The following is a 19,713-nucleotide window of genomic DNA, read 5'->3' on the forward strand; positions in this document are numbered from 1 at the left end:
TGAAGATGGTTCGGCCCAGGACACTGCCCTGAGCAACTCCTGCAGCAATGTCCTGGGCCTGAGATGATTGGCCTCCAACAACCACTACCATCTTCCTTTGTGCTAGGTATGACACCAGCCACTGGAGAGTTTTCCCCCTGATTCCCATTGAATTCAATTTTACTAGGGCTCTTTGGTGCCACACTTGGTCAAATGCTGCCTTGATGTCAAGGGCAGTTACTCTCACCACACCTCTGGAATTCAGCTCTTTTGTCCATGTTTGGACCAAGGCTGTAATGAGGTCTGGAGCCGAGTGGTCCTGGCGGAACCCAAACTGAGCATCGGTGAGCAGGTTATTGGTGAGTAAGTGCCGCTTGATAGCACTGTCGACGACACCTTCCATCACTTTGCTGATGATTGAGAGTAGACTGATGGGGCAGTAATTGGCCGGATTGGATTTGTCCTGCTTTTTGTGGACAGGACATACCTGGGCAATTTTCCACATTGTCGGGTAAATGCCAGTGTTGTAGCTGTACTGGAACAGCTTGGCTAGAGGCGCAGCTAGTTCTGGAGCACAATTCTTCAGCACTACAGCTGGGATGTTGTCGGGGCCCATAGCCTTAGCTGTATCCAGTGCACTCAGCCGTTTCTTGATACCACGTGGAGTGAATCGAATTGGCTGAAGACTGGCTTCTGTGATGGTGGGGATATCGGGAGGAGGCCAAGATAGATCATCCACTCGGCACTTCTGGCTGAAGATGGTTGCAAACGCTTCAGCCTTGTCTTTTGCACTCACGTGCTGGATTCCGCCATCATTGAGGATGGGGGTGTTTGCAGAGCCTCCTCCTCCCGTTAATTGTCCAATTGTCCACCATCATTCACGACTGGATGTGGCAGGACTGCAGAGCTTTGATCTGATCCGTTGGTTGTGGAATCGCTTAGCTCTGTCTATAGCATGTTGCTTCCGCTGTTTAGCATGCATGTAGTCCTGAGTTGTAGCTTCACCTGGTTGGCACCTCATTTTTAGGTACGCCTGGTGCTGCTCTTGGCATGCTCTTCTACGCTCCTCATTAAACTAGGGTTGATCCCCTGGCTTATTAGTAATGGTAGAGTGAGGAATATGCTGGGCCATGAGGTTACAGATTGTGCTGAAATACAATTCTGCTGCTGCTGATGGCCCACAGCGCCTCATGAATGCCCAGTTTTGAGCTGCTGGATCTGATCTGAATCAATCCCATTTAGCATGGTGATAGTGCCACACAACACGTTGGATGTTGCCCTCAGTGCGAAGACAGTACTTCATCTCCACAGGGACTCCTACCAATACTGTCATGGACAGATGCATTTGCGACAGGTCGATTGATGAGGGTGAGGTCAAGTAAGTTTTTCCCTCGTGTTGGTTCGCTCACCGGCTGCCGCAGGCCCAGTCTGGCAGCTATATCCTTCAGGACTCGGCCAGCTCGGTCAGTGGTGGTGCTACCGAGCCACTCTTGGTAATGGACATTGAAGTCTTGAAGTTCCCCACCCAGAGTACATTCTGTGCCCTTGCTACCCTCAGTGCTTCCTCCAAGTGGTGTTCAACATGGAGGAGGACTGATTCATCAGCTGAGGGAGGGCGGTAGGTGGTAATCAGCAGGAAGTTTCCTTGCCCATGTTTGACCTGATGCCATGAGATTTCATGGGGTCCAGAGTCAATGTTGAGGGCTCCCAGGGTTACTCCCTCCTGACTGTATATCACTGTACCACCACCTCTGGTCGGTCTCTCCTGCGCTGGGACAGGACATACCCAGAGATGGTGATGGAAGAGTCTGGGACGTTGGCTGAAAGGTCTGATTCTCCCTGAGCATGGCTCTGTCAGGCTGTTGCTTGACTAGTCTGTGGGACAGCTCTCCCAATTTTGGCACAAGTCCCCAGATGATAGTGAGGAGGACTTTGCAGGGTCGACTGGGCTTGGTTTGCCTTTGTCGCGTCCCGTGCCTAGTCATCCGATGCCGGGTGGTCCATCCGGTTTTATTTTTATGATGACTTTTTTTAGCGAGATTGTACAACTAAGTGGCTTGCTCGGCCATTTCAGAGGGCAATTAAGAATCAACCACATTGCTGTGGGTCTGGAGTCACACATAGGCCAGACCGGGTAAGGACGGCAGGTTTCCTTCCCTAAAAGGACATTAGTGAACCAGAAGGGTTTTTACCACAATCCAGTAGTTTCATGGCCACCATTACTGATAGTATTTTAATTCCAGATTTTATTTAATTAATTGAATTTAAATTCCCCAGCTGCCGAGGCAGGATTTGAACTCATGACTCCGGATTATTAGTCCAGGTCTCTGAATTACTAGTCCAGTAACATAACCACTATGCTAGGTTCAATGAGTGCTATACTGTTACAAGGGGTATGAAAGCTGGAGTGCACATCCTGAGAGAAAATCCAAAAATATGGCTTTGAATTCTCAAAGCTTCCAGCTTCTTAACGAGGGATGCACGAAGCATCAAATCAAAAGCTTTATAAAAATCAATGCAAGCAATATAACAGGGATCACCTGGGCCTTACAACACTCTGCAATCTCAAATAAAGCCACAACTTGTCCTCCATTTTCCTGGCACTGACTCCATCCCCTCCGTGGCCACTGTCTCAGGCTGAACCAGACTGTTTGCAACCTCAGCGTCTTATTTAACCCTAAGTTAAGCTTCCCACCCCATATCCTCTCCATACCAAGATCACCTACTTCCACCTCCGTAACATCGTCCATCTCAGCCCACGTGCTGCTGAAACCCTCAACTGTCCTAATATCTCCTTCTTTGGCTCGGTGTCAATTTTTATCCGATTACACTCCTTTGGACGTTGTTGTACATTAAATGCAAGCAAGATGCTAAAGAACAGGAGTAGGAGTAGGCCATATGGCTGCTCGAGCCTGTTCTGCCATTCAATAAGATCATGGCTGATCTTCGACCTCAACTCCACTTTCCTGCCCAATCCCCATATCCCTTGATTCCCCAGAGTCCAAAAATCAATCTATCTCAGCCTTGAATATACTCAATGACTGAGCATCCACAGCCCTTCGGCTAGAGAATTCCAAAGATTCACAACCCTCTGAGTGAAGAAATTCCTCCTCATCTCAGTCTTAAATGGCCGACCCCTTATGAAGAAAACATTGCCTGTTCCTATTGCTTGTGCAGGCTTCCAGAGCACGCAGTAAATGCCACGACATCCTGAAGAACCACTTCAGGCACTTCAGCTACTGATGTCAACAAAATGCCATATAATCTGGAGTGTCTTAGCAAGACGTGCCAGGGGCAATAAATGAAGGGCTGACAAGTGGACAGGACTCATTAAACATTGATAGTTGGTGTTTGACAGAATAGAAAGAGAGAAACTATTCCCATTGGCAGTAGGGTTAAGAACCAGAGGATATAGATTTAAGGTGATTGGCAAAAGAACCAAAGGTGACAAGAGGAAAAACTTTTTTTTTTTACACACAGCAAGTGGTTAGGATCTGGAATGCACTGCCCGAGGGGGTGGTGAAGGCACATTCAATCATGGCCTTCAAAAGGGAACTGGATAAGGACCTGAAGGGAAAAGATTTGCAAGGCTACGGGGATAGGGCGGGGGACTGGGCCTAGCTGGATTGCTGTTGCAGAGAGCCGGCACAAACTTGATGGGCCAAATGGCCTCCTTCCATGCTGTAACCATTCTATGATTCTATCTAGTTTAAAGATTAAATGTTGAAGGAGGTCACTTACCAACTGCCAGCACCAAAAATGGTACTGCACTAAATTCAACTTCTAATTTTTTTTTGGTCTGTTGGTCGAGACCAATCAATTATTCCCAGATATCAGTATTAGAAGAGATCATGCACATCTGTCTGTAGCTACCAGAAATGGCCGTTTTCTCATTGGTCCTTTCTTCTTTGAGATCGTGAATGATGGCAGCTATCCCAATCCCCTCCCCCCCCATAAGGTAGGACTAGGTTAGTCACAGAAAATTATGCCCTTCGATCTGATACGTGGAGGAAAACTTCAATAGGGCACAGTTTTCTGTCCCTTTCTTCCCAAGTTGAAGTGCTCCATTCAAAAACTGGTTCAATTTTCCAGCAAAGTTGCCAGGTTGAAAAGTCTGTCAAGGTCCCATAAACATTTTGCCTTTTTCTAGCAACATTCATCTCAATGTGAACAGTGACGCTCGTCAACAGAGCAACTTGAAGCCTGGCTGATTGCTGCAGATGAAGATGATGCTTTCGAACAAAGAACAGTGACTTAGACGGGAGACAAAACAATCAAGAATTCATTGTATCATGACTATCATGAATTAAAACCCTTTGCATTGCTCCATGTCACATATGTACACAAATATCCCTGTAATATTTCATTGTTTGTAGGAGAAGTGGATCTTAACCATCATCTGCAGGTTTCAATGGAAAATGGCTGAGGTGACTCAAAGAACTAAATGTTATTTTTATACTAATAACCATTAAGATTAGAATTATCAGAATTACACCCAAGATTACTTCAATTTTTTTCTACAAGACCTGAAGTTGTCATAAATTAAAGCAAATTAAATGCACTGTAAGAATTTTTGATCTTGGAAGGAAGTGCATGAGAGTTAAAATTCTAACGCTAAGACACGCATCCTTTTCTTTTGCCTTTCTCACTTCAACACTGAAAAGCCTAAAGTTTATATTTGACATTTGTGTTTAATAACTAGAACTTAAAATTACCTGAACCCCTTCGAAGATTGATCCTTGTTCCTTGTTGTTAAATGTTGACAAGTGTTTCTGAATTTCCACCTTTGCTTTTGAAGGATGTAGGCCTAGCAAAAGATGACAAATAAAATAGTAAACCATTGGAATGTGTATTTAGAGTCACTGGCAAATAGGGGACAAAACTAAAGCTGGGAAGTGCAAATCAGTAATTGCATTTCTAGTACTGAATTACCTCTTTTTGATATGGTGAAAAGATTTCTTAAAAATGTTGTACACCTCCTTTCAGCGTGGTTTTATCTTTTGAACCCAGTTCAACTGCTACTCGCAAATGAATGAGCTGTCATTCCAGGTAGGGCCAGTAACGAGAAAGAAGAGGGTGAGGAAACAGCTCTGAGCATTGCCCCTTTAAGAGTCAGGTACATTGGAGTGCTTAGTTTAACCCAGCTATACAAGAGACTCCACTGTGCCTATCACGCCTCAGTTCTTTTCATGGTGTTTTCAGTTTCTACTGTGTGCATTAAAAAAAATGTAGAAATGGTGCGAAGGAAGGTTAATTTGACAATTTCTCTGCTTTAGATGATTTTGGGATGCACAGAAGGGAGAAAGAAGTCGGAAAGTAAAAATAAAGCAGAACTGTCATTTGAAGTAGGGGGTGCAGCTAAACAATGGCCTGTGAGCAGTCAGCTTAGATCATTAGTTACTGATCCTGTGATAGGCCTAGCACTGAGTTCATTCTCTACAAAATGTGATTCACGACCTAATGGCTACACTTCAGCAGTATAATAACCACAAGTTCGTAGCCAACAGATAGAGTTTACAAGATTGAGCAGTGTGGAGTGGGAGGGGGGACTAAACAGAGGGACAGCCAGAAAGCCTAATTACTGCTTGTGGCTACAATTGAAAGAAACCTTTTGAAGACTGGCCTATGGGACAGCCATAGTATGATCCACCTCATCACAGCTGATCTTGCCACCTATGTGTGTCAGTGGGCAGCCTCCAAGCTGCGCGATTTTCTCCTGCTTCCTGCCAGTTCTGAGTGGGAACTCGGCCGGCAGTATTTAAATGTGGCCCGGGAGTTAAAACAGCCTGGGCCTCATTCCTGGAATGGCAAGTGAGTTTCCGACACACCTCGCTACCCACCCACCCAAATCCCGCCCAGAGTTAAAGGTGGGTCCAATATCTTGTTTAAAAAATAATAAATAACTGCCTAGATGTAATATATTTGGATTTTCAAAAGGCCTTCGATAAGGTACTGCATTGTAGACTCATGACTAAGGTCAGAGAATGTGGAGTCAGGGGACAAGTAGCAGAATGGATAGCAAACTGGCTACAAAACAAAAAACAGAGAGATGGGTTTAAGGGTAGCTACTCAGACTGGCAAAAGGTGGGAAGTGGTGTTCCACACAGATCGGTGCTGGGACCACTGTTGTTCACAATTTACATAAACAATTTGGACTTGGGAATTGGAAGAACAATTTCAAAATTTGCAGACAACACCAAATTGGGGGTTTAGTTAATACAAAGGAAGAATGGGTCAAAATACAGGAAGACATTAATAAATTTGCAGAATGGGTGTGTAACTGGCAATTGAATTTCAATATAGATAAGTGTGAAGTGGTGTGTTTTGGTAGAAAAAATAAGGAGGCCACATGCTGCTTGGATAATAAGTCTAAATGGGATAGAGGAGCAAAGGGATCTCGGGGTTCAGATACACAAATCGCTAAAAGTAGTGACGCAGGTGAATAAGGACATAAAAAAGGCAAATCAAGCACTGGGGTTCATTTCTAGAGGGACAGAATTGAAAAGCAAAGAAGTTATGTTAAATTTGTATAGAAACTTGGTTAGACCACACTTGGAATACTGCGCACAGTTCTGGTCTCCATATTATAAAAAGGATACAGAGACATTGGAGAAAGTGAAAAAAAGATTCACAAGGATGACACCAGAACTGAGAGGGTATATTTATCAGGAAAGGCTGAACAGGCTGGGGATCTTTTCTCTCGAAAAGAGAAGACTTATGGTGACCTGATAGAGGTCTTTAAGATTATGAAAGGGTTTGATAGCGTGGACGTAGACAAAATGTTTCCACTTGTGGGGGAATCCAAAACTAGAGGTCATAAATATAGGATAGTCACTAATAAATCCAATAGGGAATTCAGGAGAAACCTCTTTAACCAAAGAGTTGTAAGAACATGGAGTATTTGAGGCAAGTAACATAGATGCATTTAAGGGGAAGCTAGATAAGCAGACAAGGGAGAAAGGAATAGAAGGATATGCTGGTAGGGTTAGAGGAAGTAGGGAGGGAGGAGTCTCGTGTGGCACATAAACGCTGGCACGACTGGTCGGGCCGAATGGCCTGTTTCTGTGCTGTAGACTCGATGTGGATTGGCAGGCATCATTGCTCTAGTCTATATAGAAAATCTAAAGCTCTGTAAAGGAGGCCTGCGGTTTACCAATTCCATCAGATTAAGATCATCCACAAGCAAGTGGCACAAATCAGTGCAACCAGTCAGCTGTCTGCCACAACTGCCAATAGCAGGAGAAAAAAAGGTTGAGGTGCGATAGGCAGCAGAAGGCGGAGGAGAAGAGAGTGCTTTTCTCACCCGAGAGGCAGGGTGGAGGGAGAAATGGAAGGTGGAGAGAATAGAAGTAGACAGTGGTGTTACTTGTTAGATCAGTTTATACACTCATTGAGGTATTACTAAATTTACAGTTGTATAAACTGTGTTTAACGGACACCTGGCTGCAGTTTGGGAGATGTGGGTGGGAGAAATTCTCACAGCTGTGTTGGTAGAGTGAATATTTTCATTTACAGTCATAAAATGTTTCCATTATAGTCCTAAATTCTGAAATAAGGGAACTGCTTTCAGCATATAGTGACATACAAACATGGGAGGGGAGAAGTGTGGTGCTAGTCTACAACAGGCATTCTTTGGCAAACCTGGAGTACCCGACCTAACGAAGGACAATAAAAATTTTAAAACATCACTGAGAAAGCAATTGTAGTTTTGGCGCCACGTGCTTTGTAGTCCTAACTGAGCTAACGTTGCATGGGGAGAAACAGGAAATCAAAACTGATAATGGATGTTTTGTCATACACTACCTTCTATCTTTTCACATAATTTGTGAAGGCAGTTCATTGGGCATCCCTCACATAGTTGAGCTTGGATCTTCATGTTTTGATGGACAGCGGCTGCAGTGAATGCTTGCTTCAATGTCAACATAATTTCATCAACCTGTGTAAAAAAAGAAAGTGACTGCTTTCAGTGGAAAAATGGAAATGGGACAGATCCACAGTAACTTCGTTCCACCCAGTGTGTGGTAAGGAGATGCAGTTAATGAATTTTGGTGAAAATATAGTGAACTGTTCTGGAGTCTCTTAGATAACAAATTATTTCTCATGGATAACCACCACCATAAACAGTTTTAATGGAGCAGGGTATTAAAATTGGTGCTCAACAAATGGCTCATTTAAAAATGCTGGCCATCAAGATTTCAGTAGTGAGGAATGAAACACATTCTCCCCCCTCTCCCATTTCATGCAGCAAACTTAAAGGTAAGACTAAATTACTTTATGTAAATACACGTCGGCCACAATAGTTTATAGACACTTTGGGCTGGATTTTCTTCTGCTATTATGGCCCGAAATTGGCCGGTATTGGGCTGGGTTCCCGGCTCCCAGCTAAAACCATGCCCGATGTGTTTCAAATCAGTCATCCCATAAAAGGTTTTGGATGATATCCAACTGCTATGATACCACTTGAGTCCTTTGGCGGATTAAAGCCTTGCAGTCCCCAGACACTTTGCTTGGAAGAGAGCAGTCATCAGACTATTCTTAAAAGAGATGCTACAGGATGCACTGTTTAACCCTCTTGCAAGCACCAATTATCTTTTGCAGCCTCTCTGCTTCCCAAAACATACACTGCGCTCAGTGCCTCCCTCCAGCTACCAGACTGTTGCCGTGGTTATAACCAGTAGCAAAGATACAGTTTTACTGCCCACTTTGCGTGAACATCAACATGCCTGCTATAAGCAGTGGGAACTGCATTCACGACTGCCTGGCATTCCTTTCATATGGGACAGCTTAATGTGTTATGGCTCCTGATACGGTAGATTCTGCCCCACTTACAGTATGAGCAGAAACAGAAAGGCAACTACATGTGAAAACTTAGGCAAGCATAATTACTGAAAAAAAAATCACAGCCGACACTTTCACTGATGAGGGGGGAGGAGAAAAAGGGGAGGGCGGCAGGTGGTAAGGGGTGGGGGAAGAGAACGTCAGGACAGGCCAGCAAGAAACAGAGACAGGCAGAGTGCTCAGGCAGCCATGGTCGAGTTAAAAAAATACCAGTACCACTTGGCAGCAGGTTTTTACACTTGCTGCCATCCAAGGAGCTCGGGAAACCACCTCCTGAGGTTCCTCCGGAAGACACAGAGCCACCTCAACTTACAGCACTGGCAGCATCCTGTGTACCATCCACAGGATGCACTGCAGCAACTCGCCAAGGCTTCTTCGACAGCACCTCCCAAACCCACGACTTCTACCACCTAGAAGGACAAGAGCAGCAGGCACATGGAAACAACACCACCTGCACGTTCCCCTCCAAGTCACACACCATCCCGACTTGGAAATATATCGCCGTTCCTTCATCGTCACTGGGTCAAAATCCTGGAACTCCCTTCCTATCAGGACTGTGGGAGAACCGTCACCACACGGTCTGCAGCTGTTCAAGAAGGCGGCTCACCACCACCTTCTCAAGGGCAATTGGGGATGGGCAATAAATGCTGGCCTCGCCAGCGACGCCCACATCCCATAAACGAATAAAAAAAAAAGTTGGGCCTGCCATTGGCACGAAAGTTGTAATCTGGGGCGGGAGTGCATCAGCCCCCCGTTATACATTCCGCCCGATTTTCCTTTCCATTTCAGCCCCTGCCGAAGTTGAAAGATTCTCCCATAGAGAGCAGCATCAGAACCGAAAAATAAAACCTGTAGTGCATAATGGAAGCTTCCAGCATGTAAGCAAATGTAGAACGAGTGCGGGCGAGATCGAGTCAAAATTGAGAGAGCGAGCGAGCGAGCGACAGCACGTGTGCAAGTACCAAAAGAGGTCTAAAATGGCAGAAGGTGCATCATCAAAGCGTCTGCTGAAACAAAAGCCCTAGAGCCATATGTTAAATAAAGAGAAATGACTTATTCCATGACTCAGCTTAGCCTCTAAACAGTAGGTACTGTAAATGCCAAGATTTACAACATTCATATTTCCAGATATTGCAGCAATGCAGTGCCATTTTATTGGTTCAGTAAATATGAAATCAGTGCGAACATTTGCTGCACATACATCAGATAAAGGTCGATAGATTTTATAAACGTCTCACTCTTTACGTGCAGGATTACAGATAGTTGTCAGTGAGGTATCAAATAGTAATTGAATCCAGGTGTTCAGATGAACTTGAACTGCAAGAAATGTACAACCAATTTGTACCATTGATAGGACCCCAACATTCATTACTGCTACATATCCAATGGAGATGATTCCGTGCCCTGGGTTCAAGTTACTTAACAGTGCTGTCAAACTGCTGCAGAAAGGTGAAAACTGCTGTGATTTATGTTGGTGACAGGATAATTGTAAAAGCGACACTGGACCCGATAATAATCCAGAGGCGGGGGGAGGTGATAGTGGGAGACAAATGCATAACATCGTGGGACACATGGGAATGTCCAATTTCAACAAGAATGCCTCATCATCATTTTACTTCTGGGTTTCTCCTTGCCACCGCACGTGAGTGGGCGTAACGTGGACCCGCACGACGTGATTTCACCTCGACTATTTAAAGGGCCGCTTCACACTTCACAGATGCAAAGGTGGAGGAGGTTTGGAGTTCTGTGGATTGTGTTGTGCAAAGTTCAAGTTGAGAGATGGAATTAAGAAGGGCTGTGAAATGCTGTGCCCAGATTCAATGACACTTCCCTGGACGTACTGCTGGATGCAGTATGGGCGAGGAAGGAGGTCCTCTTCCCTAGCAATGGAGAAGAAAACCTGCAGCCACAACAAAGTGGCCCAAGAGGTGAGCAGCAGGAGTGTGATCATGAGGACTTGGATGCAGTGCAGGAAGATTTTTTAATGTCCTAACCAGGTCAGGAAAGAAGAGGACAGTTGCAGATTCATCTATATCCTGTAGTGCACCCCCTCTCACCCTCCATCTTGTCAAGCGTACTCCATTCACATCACTCCTCACACCACTTAAGTTTCAGCAGCACCCATCATTCTCTTTCTATGCACTTCCTCACCTCCCCATTCCTCCATCCACCACTGTGACTCACCCCAATCCTTATATGGTGTGATACCACCTCATCCAGCTCACACAATTCTCAGCACACATCCTCAAATGCATGCCAGTGCCTCTCGTGTTGTTAACTGCCTGATAGTCACACTGACCGAATGCACTGCATCCATCGGATGCATACATGCCTTACAGACGCTCATAGTTCTGTCGTGCCCCCTTTTAAGAGGAGAGAGCGCAAAATACAAGGGAGAGGGAGAGGACCAGAGGTGGGCCACCACAGATCGTAGTGCTCACAAATGCCAAACAGGAGGCTTTGGACATAAGCATATCAGCATCCCTGACCATCGGAGATGGAGAGACTGGGACTTAATTGCTGCCGGGAGACAGAATTAAACTTTCCGACCCATAAGTCCTACAAGACTAAGTCATCTTGACTTGAATTCAGCACAGAGTGAAATATGATCATGGAGAGTTGCAAAATTTTTACATTTCCATGACTAAATTATTTCTGTCTCTTCTCTCCTCCAGGGCCACCATGCAAAGAACAGCAACCCCTGCCCAGAGATGACAAGGATTCCTCAGAGGAGCTCGTTCCTTCTGAGGGTGCAACATCACAGGACATATGCCAACCAGGCACCAGCGCAGATATGAGCACGTCGGTGGGTCCGGTTAGACAGTTAGGTGGGAACTCACCTGGTGAATCACAGTTCACAAGTGAGCACGAGCAGAGAGCGGTGGTAGGGATAGCTGTGGAGAGTCCTCATCGGAGGGCGCACTGTTCTCCAAGCTCTGTTCAGCTGGACATAGATGCTGAACCCCGGTGGCCATCAGTGAAAAAGAGAGTGATAGAGGGTCAGCAGCAAATTTGCGAGGTACTGGCAGACGTGCCAGGCACAGTCTCCACAGTAGCACAGAGGATGGAGGAGACAAGCTCAAGCATGTGTGAATTGATGTCATGGACCATTGCAAAAGTGTCCTCCATGGATAGACTGGCCTCCTCTGTGGAACTACAATTGCAGTGCACTAATCAGTCCCTGCAGACCCTGGCCATGGCTGTGCAAACTAGGGATGCAAACATTTCTGCTGGATGATAGATATCTTAGCCGTGGCCTTACAAGGCATTACTGATCTGCTCCAAGCTACTCCCCTGCAGAGAGGTAGGAAGGGTGTGCCACTGGCCCAGGAGAGGGATGATAGTGAAAGGGAACATGGAAAGTGGGAACCCCTCTCAAAGCGCTCCCTTGTCTCACCGGTTGCCCCCTCCTCAACCAGTACCCGACATGCCGCCTCCTCTCCCGATGGCCGAGTCTGCCCCTACACAGGGGAAGGTGGAGCAGTCTTTGGTTGGGCCCTCATGGGCTCCAATAGCCAGAGGTCATTGGCCAAGAGTATCTCAGCAGTCAGAGCAGGGATCAGAGAAGCCTGCATCTACCTCTACTGAAGCCACAGGGGCTGCACCATGTAGGAGCGGAAGGGAAAGGAAAAGAAAAGCTTCGTAGTTCACCAAGGGTATGGCATATAGGTGTTTATGAAAATGGTGTTAGTGTTTCATTTAGTTATTTATTCATATTAAATGTATTAATTTGCACCACTTTCCTGTGTTCACCATGCTTGCCTGCCGAGTCGCAACTCGGGTTTTCAGTTGCTTGGTAATGAATGTGAAGACATGAATTGACGGGGGACAATTGGTGCATGTGCGATGGATGGACGGTTGCTTACAGAACTGCTTTGTGTCACTGGGAGTTGGGGGGGGGGGGAAGTCGGGAGATGTGCTAGTTACTTTGGTCCAGTGTGAGTGACTAACTGGATCTTCGAGCTATTAGGGCTTCCCTGGCATCCCGAGCAGCAATGTGAGCTGATGGTCTGGTATTGGGGGCCTCATCTTCATCCTCCTCCTCTTCCTCTTCTCCATTGGAATCCTCATCAGATGATGGGTGCTGAGCGGCTTGTTCCTCCTCCACCTCTAGTCCTCGCTGCTGCGCTATGTTGTGCGGATCGCAGCACACCATGTTTATCCTAGATACTCTCGCTGGCGAATGCTGAAAGGCACCTCCAGATCTATCCAGGTACCTGAAGCGCATCTTCAGCATGCCGATGGCTTGCTCGATGACACATCTGGTTGTCATATGGCTGTCGTTGTAGCGCTCTTGGGGTTCATTGGTGGGATTCCTCAGAGGTGTCATCAGCCAGGTTTGAAGGGGGCATCCTTTGTCACATAGCAGCCATCCCTTAAGGGTGGTCCCAGGTACAAACAGGTCGGGGATGTTGGACTGCCACAGTATGAAAGCATCATGACAGCTCCCAGGGAATCTTGCACAGACCTGCATGTACCTTTTCTTGTGGTTGCACACCAGCTGAACATTGATGGAATGAAATTCATTGTGGTTGACTAATTTTCCTGGTTAATCTGGTGGTGCTTGGATTGCTTGTATCGGGACACCTGGCCTTTAACCATCCCCATGAAGTGCCACTCAATCTCGCATCCGTTTTAATGCCGAGTTTCCCGAATCCCAGGAAACCCGTGCAGGAGTCCTTAACTTCAAATCGCTGCCAAAATCTCATGAGAGGACCCTCATTTAAATATTATAATCACTGATCCGCCTCTCCAGAGCAGGTTACTCGGACGCCCCCAAACCCGCTGCAGTTAAACGGGAAGTAGGCGCGTTCACAGCGGGGTTTCAGATTTTTGCCAATTTAAACCCTCCCAACCACCCCCCCCATCCGCTCCCGCCCATCGTGGGGGGGTTAAAATCCCCCCCCCCCCGTATGTCTAGTATATTAACATCAGAGGGCCTTGTTCGAATACAAGAACATATTGTGTGTTTAGTATGTATTCCAAGCACGGTATTTGGTTGCATCCAACAGTATGGAGGGTGCACTGTACAAGATCATATGCCAAGTTAGTATATACAATTACAATAGGGATCAGATTCCTTCCACTACTGACGTCAGCAACATAAAATAAAGACTAACATGAAAAAGGACAAAAATCCTATTTATTCACAAGGATTTTCACAGGAATTAGGTGCCTTTTTTAAGAACTCAGGTGGGTTTCCCAGTTAATCTGGATTACACTGCTATTTCAATTTTAAAATGCTTTAAAACTGTAAACAGCATTATTGCACTTAAAAAAAAATTGTGCTGACAGTAAGGGATTCTAGAGAATGAGACAAGTTTATATTTCAAGCACCTACAGTCGGTATGGATCACTCCCAGTGCAGGTGTGAAGTGAAGCTGGCCTACTCTGCCAAACAATACGTCACAGCGTCAACCTCAGAACAGGACCTGCTTATAGTCCTGGTGTGACATCTTACCCCAGGACAAAATTTAAAATAGACAAAAATCAATAACTGCAATGTAAACTACGTATTAGATTTATTTATTGATTTCATCCAACCCTCAAAGCCTGGACAAATCTAGTCTTTACAATTTCACCAGAAGATTGGTATCTACTCACCAAGGCCTCATTTGTACACTGAAACACGTAGCACACAAAATGGCAGCTTCCACTGTCTGGACTCTCCCTGCAGATGAATCCAAAGTGATCCACATACTTAATTCCCTGTTCGTGGAGGGGAGAGAAAGTTATTTCATAATTTATTAAATTATCTTTTAATACATAATTAAAATTTGACCTCTCAAGTGTATAGGTTGCACCTTTACACAAGTTTTTGTGATGTCGGAGAACTGTTGAGAAACTGAATTTTTACTCACCGACCACAAGCAGGAATATTAAGAGTATGGGGAATGATGAGACTGCGATTAGATTAGGTGGTTCACATGGAAAAAAAAAATCACTGCCGCAGACTCGATGAACCAAATGGCCTATTTCTGTGACGTAATATTATATGATAAGCTTGGATTTTATGTCTTCATGAATGCCATCTATAATGGCCTGTTCCAGCATTTATGGTTAATAAAAATTTATCAATTGCTAAAGTAACTTAAACAAAGTAATTCCTGTAAAATGAAGTATGTTAGTCACACCTTCATACTTTTAATGATTATAAAAAAATTGGAGAAGACAACTTGAGTGCCAGTGTCCTCTTGCTACTGAATCCAAATTTTCCAAATACTGAAATTAAACATTTTGTCATAGTCTGTGTGGTACATACTGCACCCCACACATCTCCACAAATTTCACCTCTCCATATCAATGGCCGATGTAGGGGCTGCACCCGAAGGACACCCTAATACATATATCCCAGTTGTAGATTCAGCCATCCTGGGCAGCAGTTTGGGAGACCATAGGAACCACAACGGAGGATCTAACTCGGTCTCCTGGCCCTGTCCTCTAGGGCGGGAAGGGCGCCTGCAACACACAGACTAGCACAGCTCCTGCTACTAGCTGCAAGAAGGTGCATCTCCCACTGTGGAGGAATGCAGTCCTCTCCACAATAAACAGCTGAAGCATCGGAGGGAAATATCCCAATCCAAATGGATAATGTTTAACTGGAGAAATACCATTCACTCGGAGGTCCATTCTTGCAGAGGTCCAGTGCAACCTCCCTCCACTCCAAAACATCCAAACCCCCTCTCAAGTGGAGCAGGCAGACCAGCAATGGTGGCATATCCATAGGCAAAGATCCCAATAAGAATGACAAATCTGCCAGTGAGACTCTGCCGGTGGCTATGAATGACCGTTGACTTCTGAAAATTCAACATGAAGACCCAACAAACCAACAGATTTCAATTAGCCTGGGTGTGTGAAGTTCTTGATGCTTATTATGTGGATCAAGGATTGAACCATCCAAATTTTTTTTTGTCTATTTGACTACTTTGCTTCTGTAAAAGATGCCAATCTGGAATCAATAGCACCAGAGTGCAGATGAGCTTTCTTCTAGTACTTTTTGTTAGTAGCGGTGCGAATATTGGAAGCCATTTGGAATCAGGCTGATTGAAGCAAAACACACCGCACAGGTTATTCTAAATAGCCATTCGTAAACCCAAGACTCAAAATGGTACAGTGACTTTAGTTTTGGGATGATTGATCACAACCTTAAATATATGAATTGAAAATACATTAGAAGAAAAAGGAAAAACCGCCAAGTTTTTACCGTAGAAAATAAGATCACTATAATGTTCAAATTAAATGAAGTAAATTGCACAATACCTGAGTATCCAAAAAACAAACTATAATTCACGTTGTTTCATTCAAGGAAAAGGCAGTCCTTTCCCTCTGGCCACTCTTCAAGTGGTCAGTTCCTGTTTGTGGTAAGGACCTGCTGTGCAAGCTCACACCCCCACCATTCCACACTCTCCTAACTTTCAGTTTAATAAAAAGTCACAAAATCAAAATGCTTCTCCGGTCTGTACATTTCCCCGAATCTACAATTTTAAAAAAATCTTCAGACCAACCAAGTCACATGATGTTTACGTGGTACGGTACTTGGAGAAGTGAGATAGAAATGATGAGCGTCTTTATACTAACCTGAGAGCAGAAAGAGATTTCTTTGAAGTTTTTCTCAATTGTCACTTTCTTTGTGTCAGGACTTATGAGGTAAACTTCTGACTGGCCAATCTAAAAGAGAAAATAATTTGTCAACAAAAATGAGCGAAAAAAAACAACAAATTCAGTTGTATCAGTTCCTAGACCACACAGGAGAGTTAGGTAGGATATTTAGCACCATTTATGATACTGATGTGCAAGATCAAATCCGTCACCTTGCTTGAAGCCTGCACATGCACATGGCTGGAACATTGTGATACTGTAATACAATGCCAGGCCATCACGCTGAATTGCAAAAATACACAGATGGCATCAGAATCAAGTCCTATTATACTCAGCTCCCAGTCAGAGACAACCTTTGCCTGCAAGTGAAAGGCTAGCTGGACAAAGAGGGTCAAAAAATCAAAATAAAAAAAGGAAATTTACCTACATAACCTCACTTTTACTACTTCTCATCTGTTCAGGTAGGCATTCATACATTTAAAATATACATGAGGTAAAGCAGAGATCTAAAACAATCATCACAGGGTTAAAAAAAGAAAATACTGATCTCTCTGATTTCAGTATTGGCATTAAATGTGTTGGTGTGTCCGTGTGGGGTTGGTGTGTCCGTGTGGGGTTGGTGTGTGCGTGTGGGGTTGGTGTGTGCGTGTGGGGTTGGTGTGTGCGTGTGGGGTTGGTGTGTGCGTGTGGGGTTGGTGTGTGCGTGTGGGGTTGGTGTGTGCGTGTGGGGTTGGTGTGTGCGTGTGGGGTTGGTGTGTGCGTGTGGGGTTGGTGTGTGCGTGTGGGGTTGGTGTGTGCGTGTGGGGTTGGTGTGTGCGTGTGGGGTTGGTGTGTGCGTGTGGGGTTGGTGTGTGTATGAACATAAGAACATAAGAACATAAGAAATAGGAGCAGGAGTAGGCCAATCGGCCCCTCGAGCCTGCTCCGCCATTCAATAAGATCATGGCTGATCTGATCCCAACCACAAATCTAAATAACACAAGAAGTAGGAGCAGGACCCGGCCACTCAGCCCCTGGGCCCTCTCCGCCACCCACAGGGCATTGACCGATCCGAACTCAGCTTCATGTCCAATTTCCTGCCCGCTCCCCATAACCCCTAATTCCCTTTACTTCTAGGAAACTGTCTATTTCTGTTTTAAATTTATTTAATGATGTAGCTTCCACAGCTTCCTGGGGCAGCAAATTCCACAGACCCACCACCCTCTGAGTGAAGAAGTTTCTCCTCATCTCAGTTTTGAAAGAGCAGCCCCTTATTCTAAGATTATGCCCCCTAGTTCTAGTTTCACCCATCCTTGGGAACATCCTTACCGCATCCACCCGATCAAGCCCCTTCACAATCTTATATGTTTCAATAAGATCGCCTCTCATTCTTCTGAACTCCAATGAGTAGAGTCCCAATCTACTCAACCTCTCCTCATATGTCCACCCCCTCATCCCCGGGATTAACCGAGTGAACCTTCTTTGTACTGCCTCGAGAGCAAGTATGTCTTTTCTTAAGTGTGGACACCAAAACTGTATGCAGTATTCCAGGAGCGGTCTCACCAATACCTTATATAACTGCTGTAAACAATTTTACAACACCAAGTTATAGTCCAACAATTTTATTTTTAATCCCACAAGCTTTCGGGGGCTTTCCCCTTCCTCAGGCGGTCACACCGCCTGAGGAAGGGGAAAGCCCCCGAAAGCTTGTGGGATTAAAAATAAAATTGTTGGACTATAACTTGGTGTTGTAAAATTGTTTACAATTGTCAACCCCAGTCCATCACCGGCATCTCCACATTATTATATAACTGCAGCAACACCTCCCTGTTTTTATATACTATCCCCCTAGCAATAAAAGCAAACATTCCATTGTGTGGGGTTGGTGTGTGTGTGGGGTTGGTGCGTGTGTGGGGTTGGTGCGTGCGGTTGGTGTGTGTGTGTGTGTGTGTGTGTGTGTGTGTGTGTGTGCGGTTGGTGTGTGTGTGTGTATAAAAGAAACTGAACATGAAGCTCATGTTATTTCTAATTCAAACTCTGGGTGAGGAGTCAGGGCTTTTACAGTCAGTGGTTCTCATTTCACTTGTCATTCAATTCAATTTCCATTAAGAATAATAAGATTCTGCAACCTCAACACTCCAAATCATATCCGTTAGGCTGCACGAATGCATGATGCATTACGTCAGGTCCTTTCAATAGTCTAGTGGCTGGGAATGTGTGCAGTGCAGTATCATAGAGTAGATCAAAGGTCAATAAGCAGCTGGTTCAGATTTGCAATCTTTGGTTTTATCTTGAACCGACAGGCACTTAGTCGACTATGCTGTTGTAAGAATAGAAACAGTATCTTAATCTTCTACACGTGAAAGGATTCCAACAAGTGGATTAAGTGCCACAGGAAACAGGCCAACTCCCAGCTCCCCCAATGGATTCTGCAATCTTGATCATTTATGCCTACTCGTGACTGTACTTTGATTTTTTTTTTTAAAAAGGAAAAGTTGTCTTTTTGCATTCACTTCCTCACTCAATATAAATACATGTGTCACTGGTAATGTACAATGAATCGCCTTCATCCTCCCTCTCTCCTTCCCCTCTGCTCCTAGACAAAGCAATAGGAATTAAACAGACGATTTTCGTTTTCAGATCTTCTTTTGATGGATTCAACAAATGCTTTGGGCATAATTTCCCACTCTGAAAGGGAAAAAGGAAGAAAATAGATCTCCAATGCTGCAAATCTGAAATAAAAACAGAAAATGTGGAAAAATGCAAAAGCAATGCAACAGCTAACCCAAAAGTTTTTTTTTCCTCCATGCTGCAAAAAATAAACCAGTATTTCATGGACATCTGCACCCACACATCAATATCCTTCACACATAGATCCGCTTATTTGCAGTAGACAGAGGAGAAAATAAATTGAACTCACTATTCCAATTGACTGAAAACCAATTTGCTGATTGTTCTTAGAAGAATGGCTGATACAAACTTTAAATTTAAAAGATATCTTGAGCAGTTTTTGTTGCGAAAGGGTTTATAGCAATTAGCCAACCTGCCTTTCAGGAACTGCCTCACAGCAGAACTGTAGAACTTCTGGTCGATCTCCCAATAGCTCAGTGTCAATAATCACCAGAGACATGATGGCAAAGATGGTCATTTCAATCCCAGCCTCAGACAATTCCTGCTCCCGTTCTCTCTCTGTGTCTTTAAAAGACGATACACCGTCCAAAGCTTATAGTGGGTTGATTGCGTTAACACCAATCCGTCCGCTATAAGTGGTGGGGAATCCCTCTATGAAATTTTTTTGATCCATCATCTTTTTCCCTA

General features: G+C 44.7%; 1 protein-coding gene across 7 annotated transcripts in view; it reads right to left on the reverse strand.

The window, feature by feature from the left end:
* tbc1d1 (TBC1 (tre-2/USP6, BUB2, cdc16) domain family, member 1) overlaps nucleotides 1-19,713 on the reverse strand; it is a 262,797-nt gene that overhangs the window by 122,351 nt on the left and 120,733 nt on the right. For all 7 annotated transcript variants that reach the window (XM_067988911.1, XM_067988881.1, XM_067988901.1 and 4 more), the window contains 4 exons: nucleotides 16,396-16,485; nucleotides 14,422-14,526; nucleotides 7,783-7,915; nucleotides 4,695-4,786 (listed from right to left, as the gene is read on the reverse strand). In XM_067988911.1, the coding sequence (XP_067845012.1) occupies nucleotides 4,695-4,786; nucleotides 7,783-7,915; nucleotides 14,422-14,526; nucleotides 16,396-16,485 (420 nt within the window). The remainder of the gene's footprint in view (nucleotides 1-4,694; nucleotides 4,787-7,782; nucleotides 7,916-14,421; nucleotides 14,527-16,395; nucleotides 16,486-19,713) is intronic.

The sequence above is a fragment of the Heptranchias perlo genome, chromosome 1, assembly GCF_035084215.1.
Source record: "Heptranchias perlo isolate sHepPer1 chromosome 1, sHepPer1.hap1, whole genome shotgun sequence".
Taxonomy (NCBI): domain Eukaryota; kingdom Metazoa; phylum Chordata; class Chondrichthyes; order Hexanchiformes; family Hexanchidae; genus Heptranchias; species Heptranchias perlo.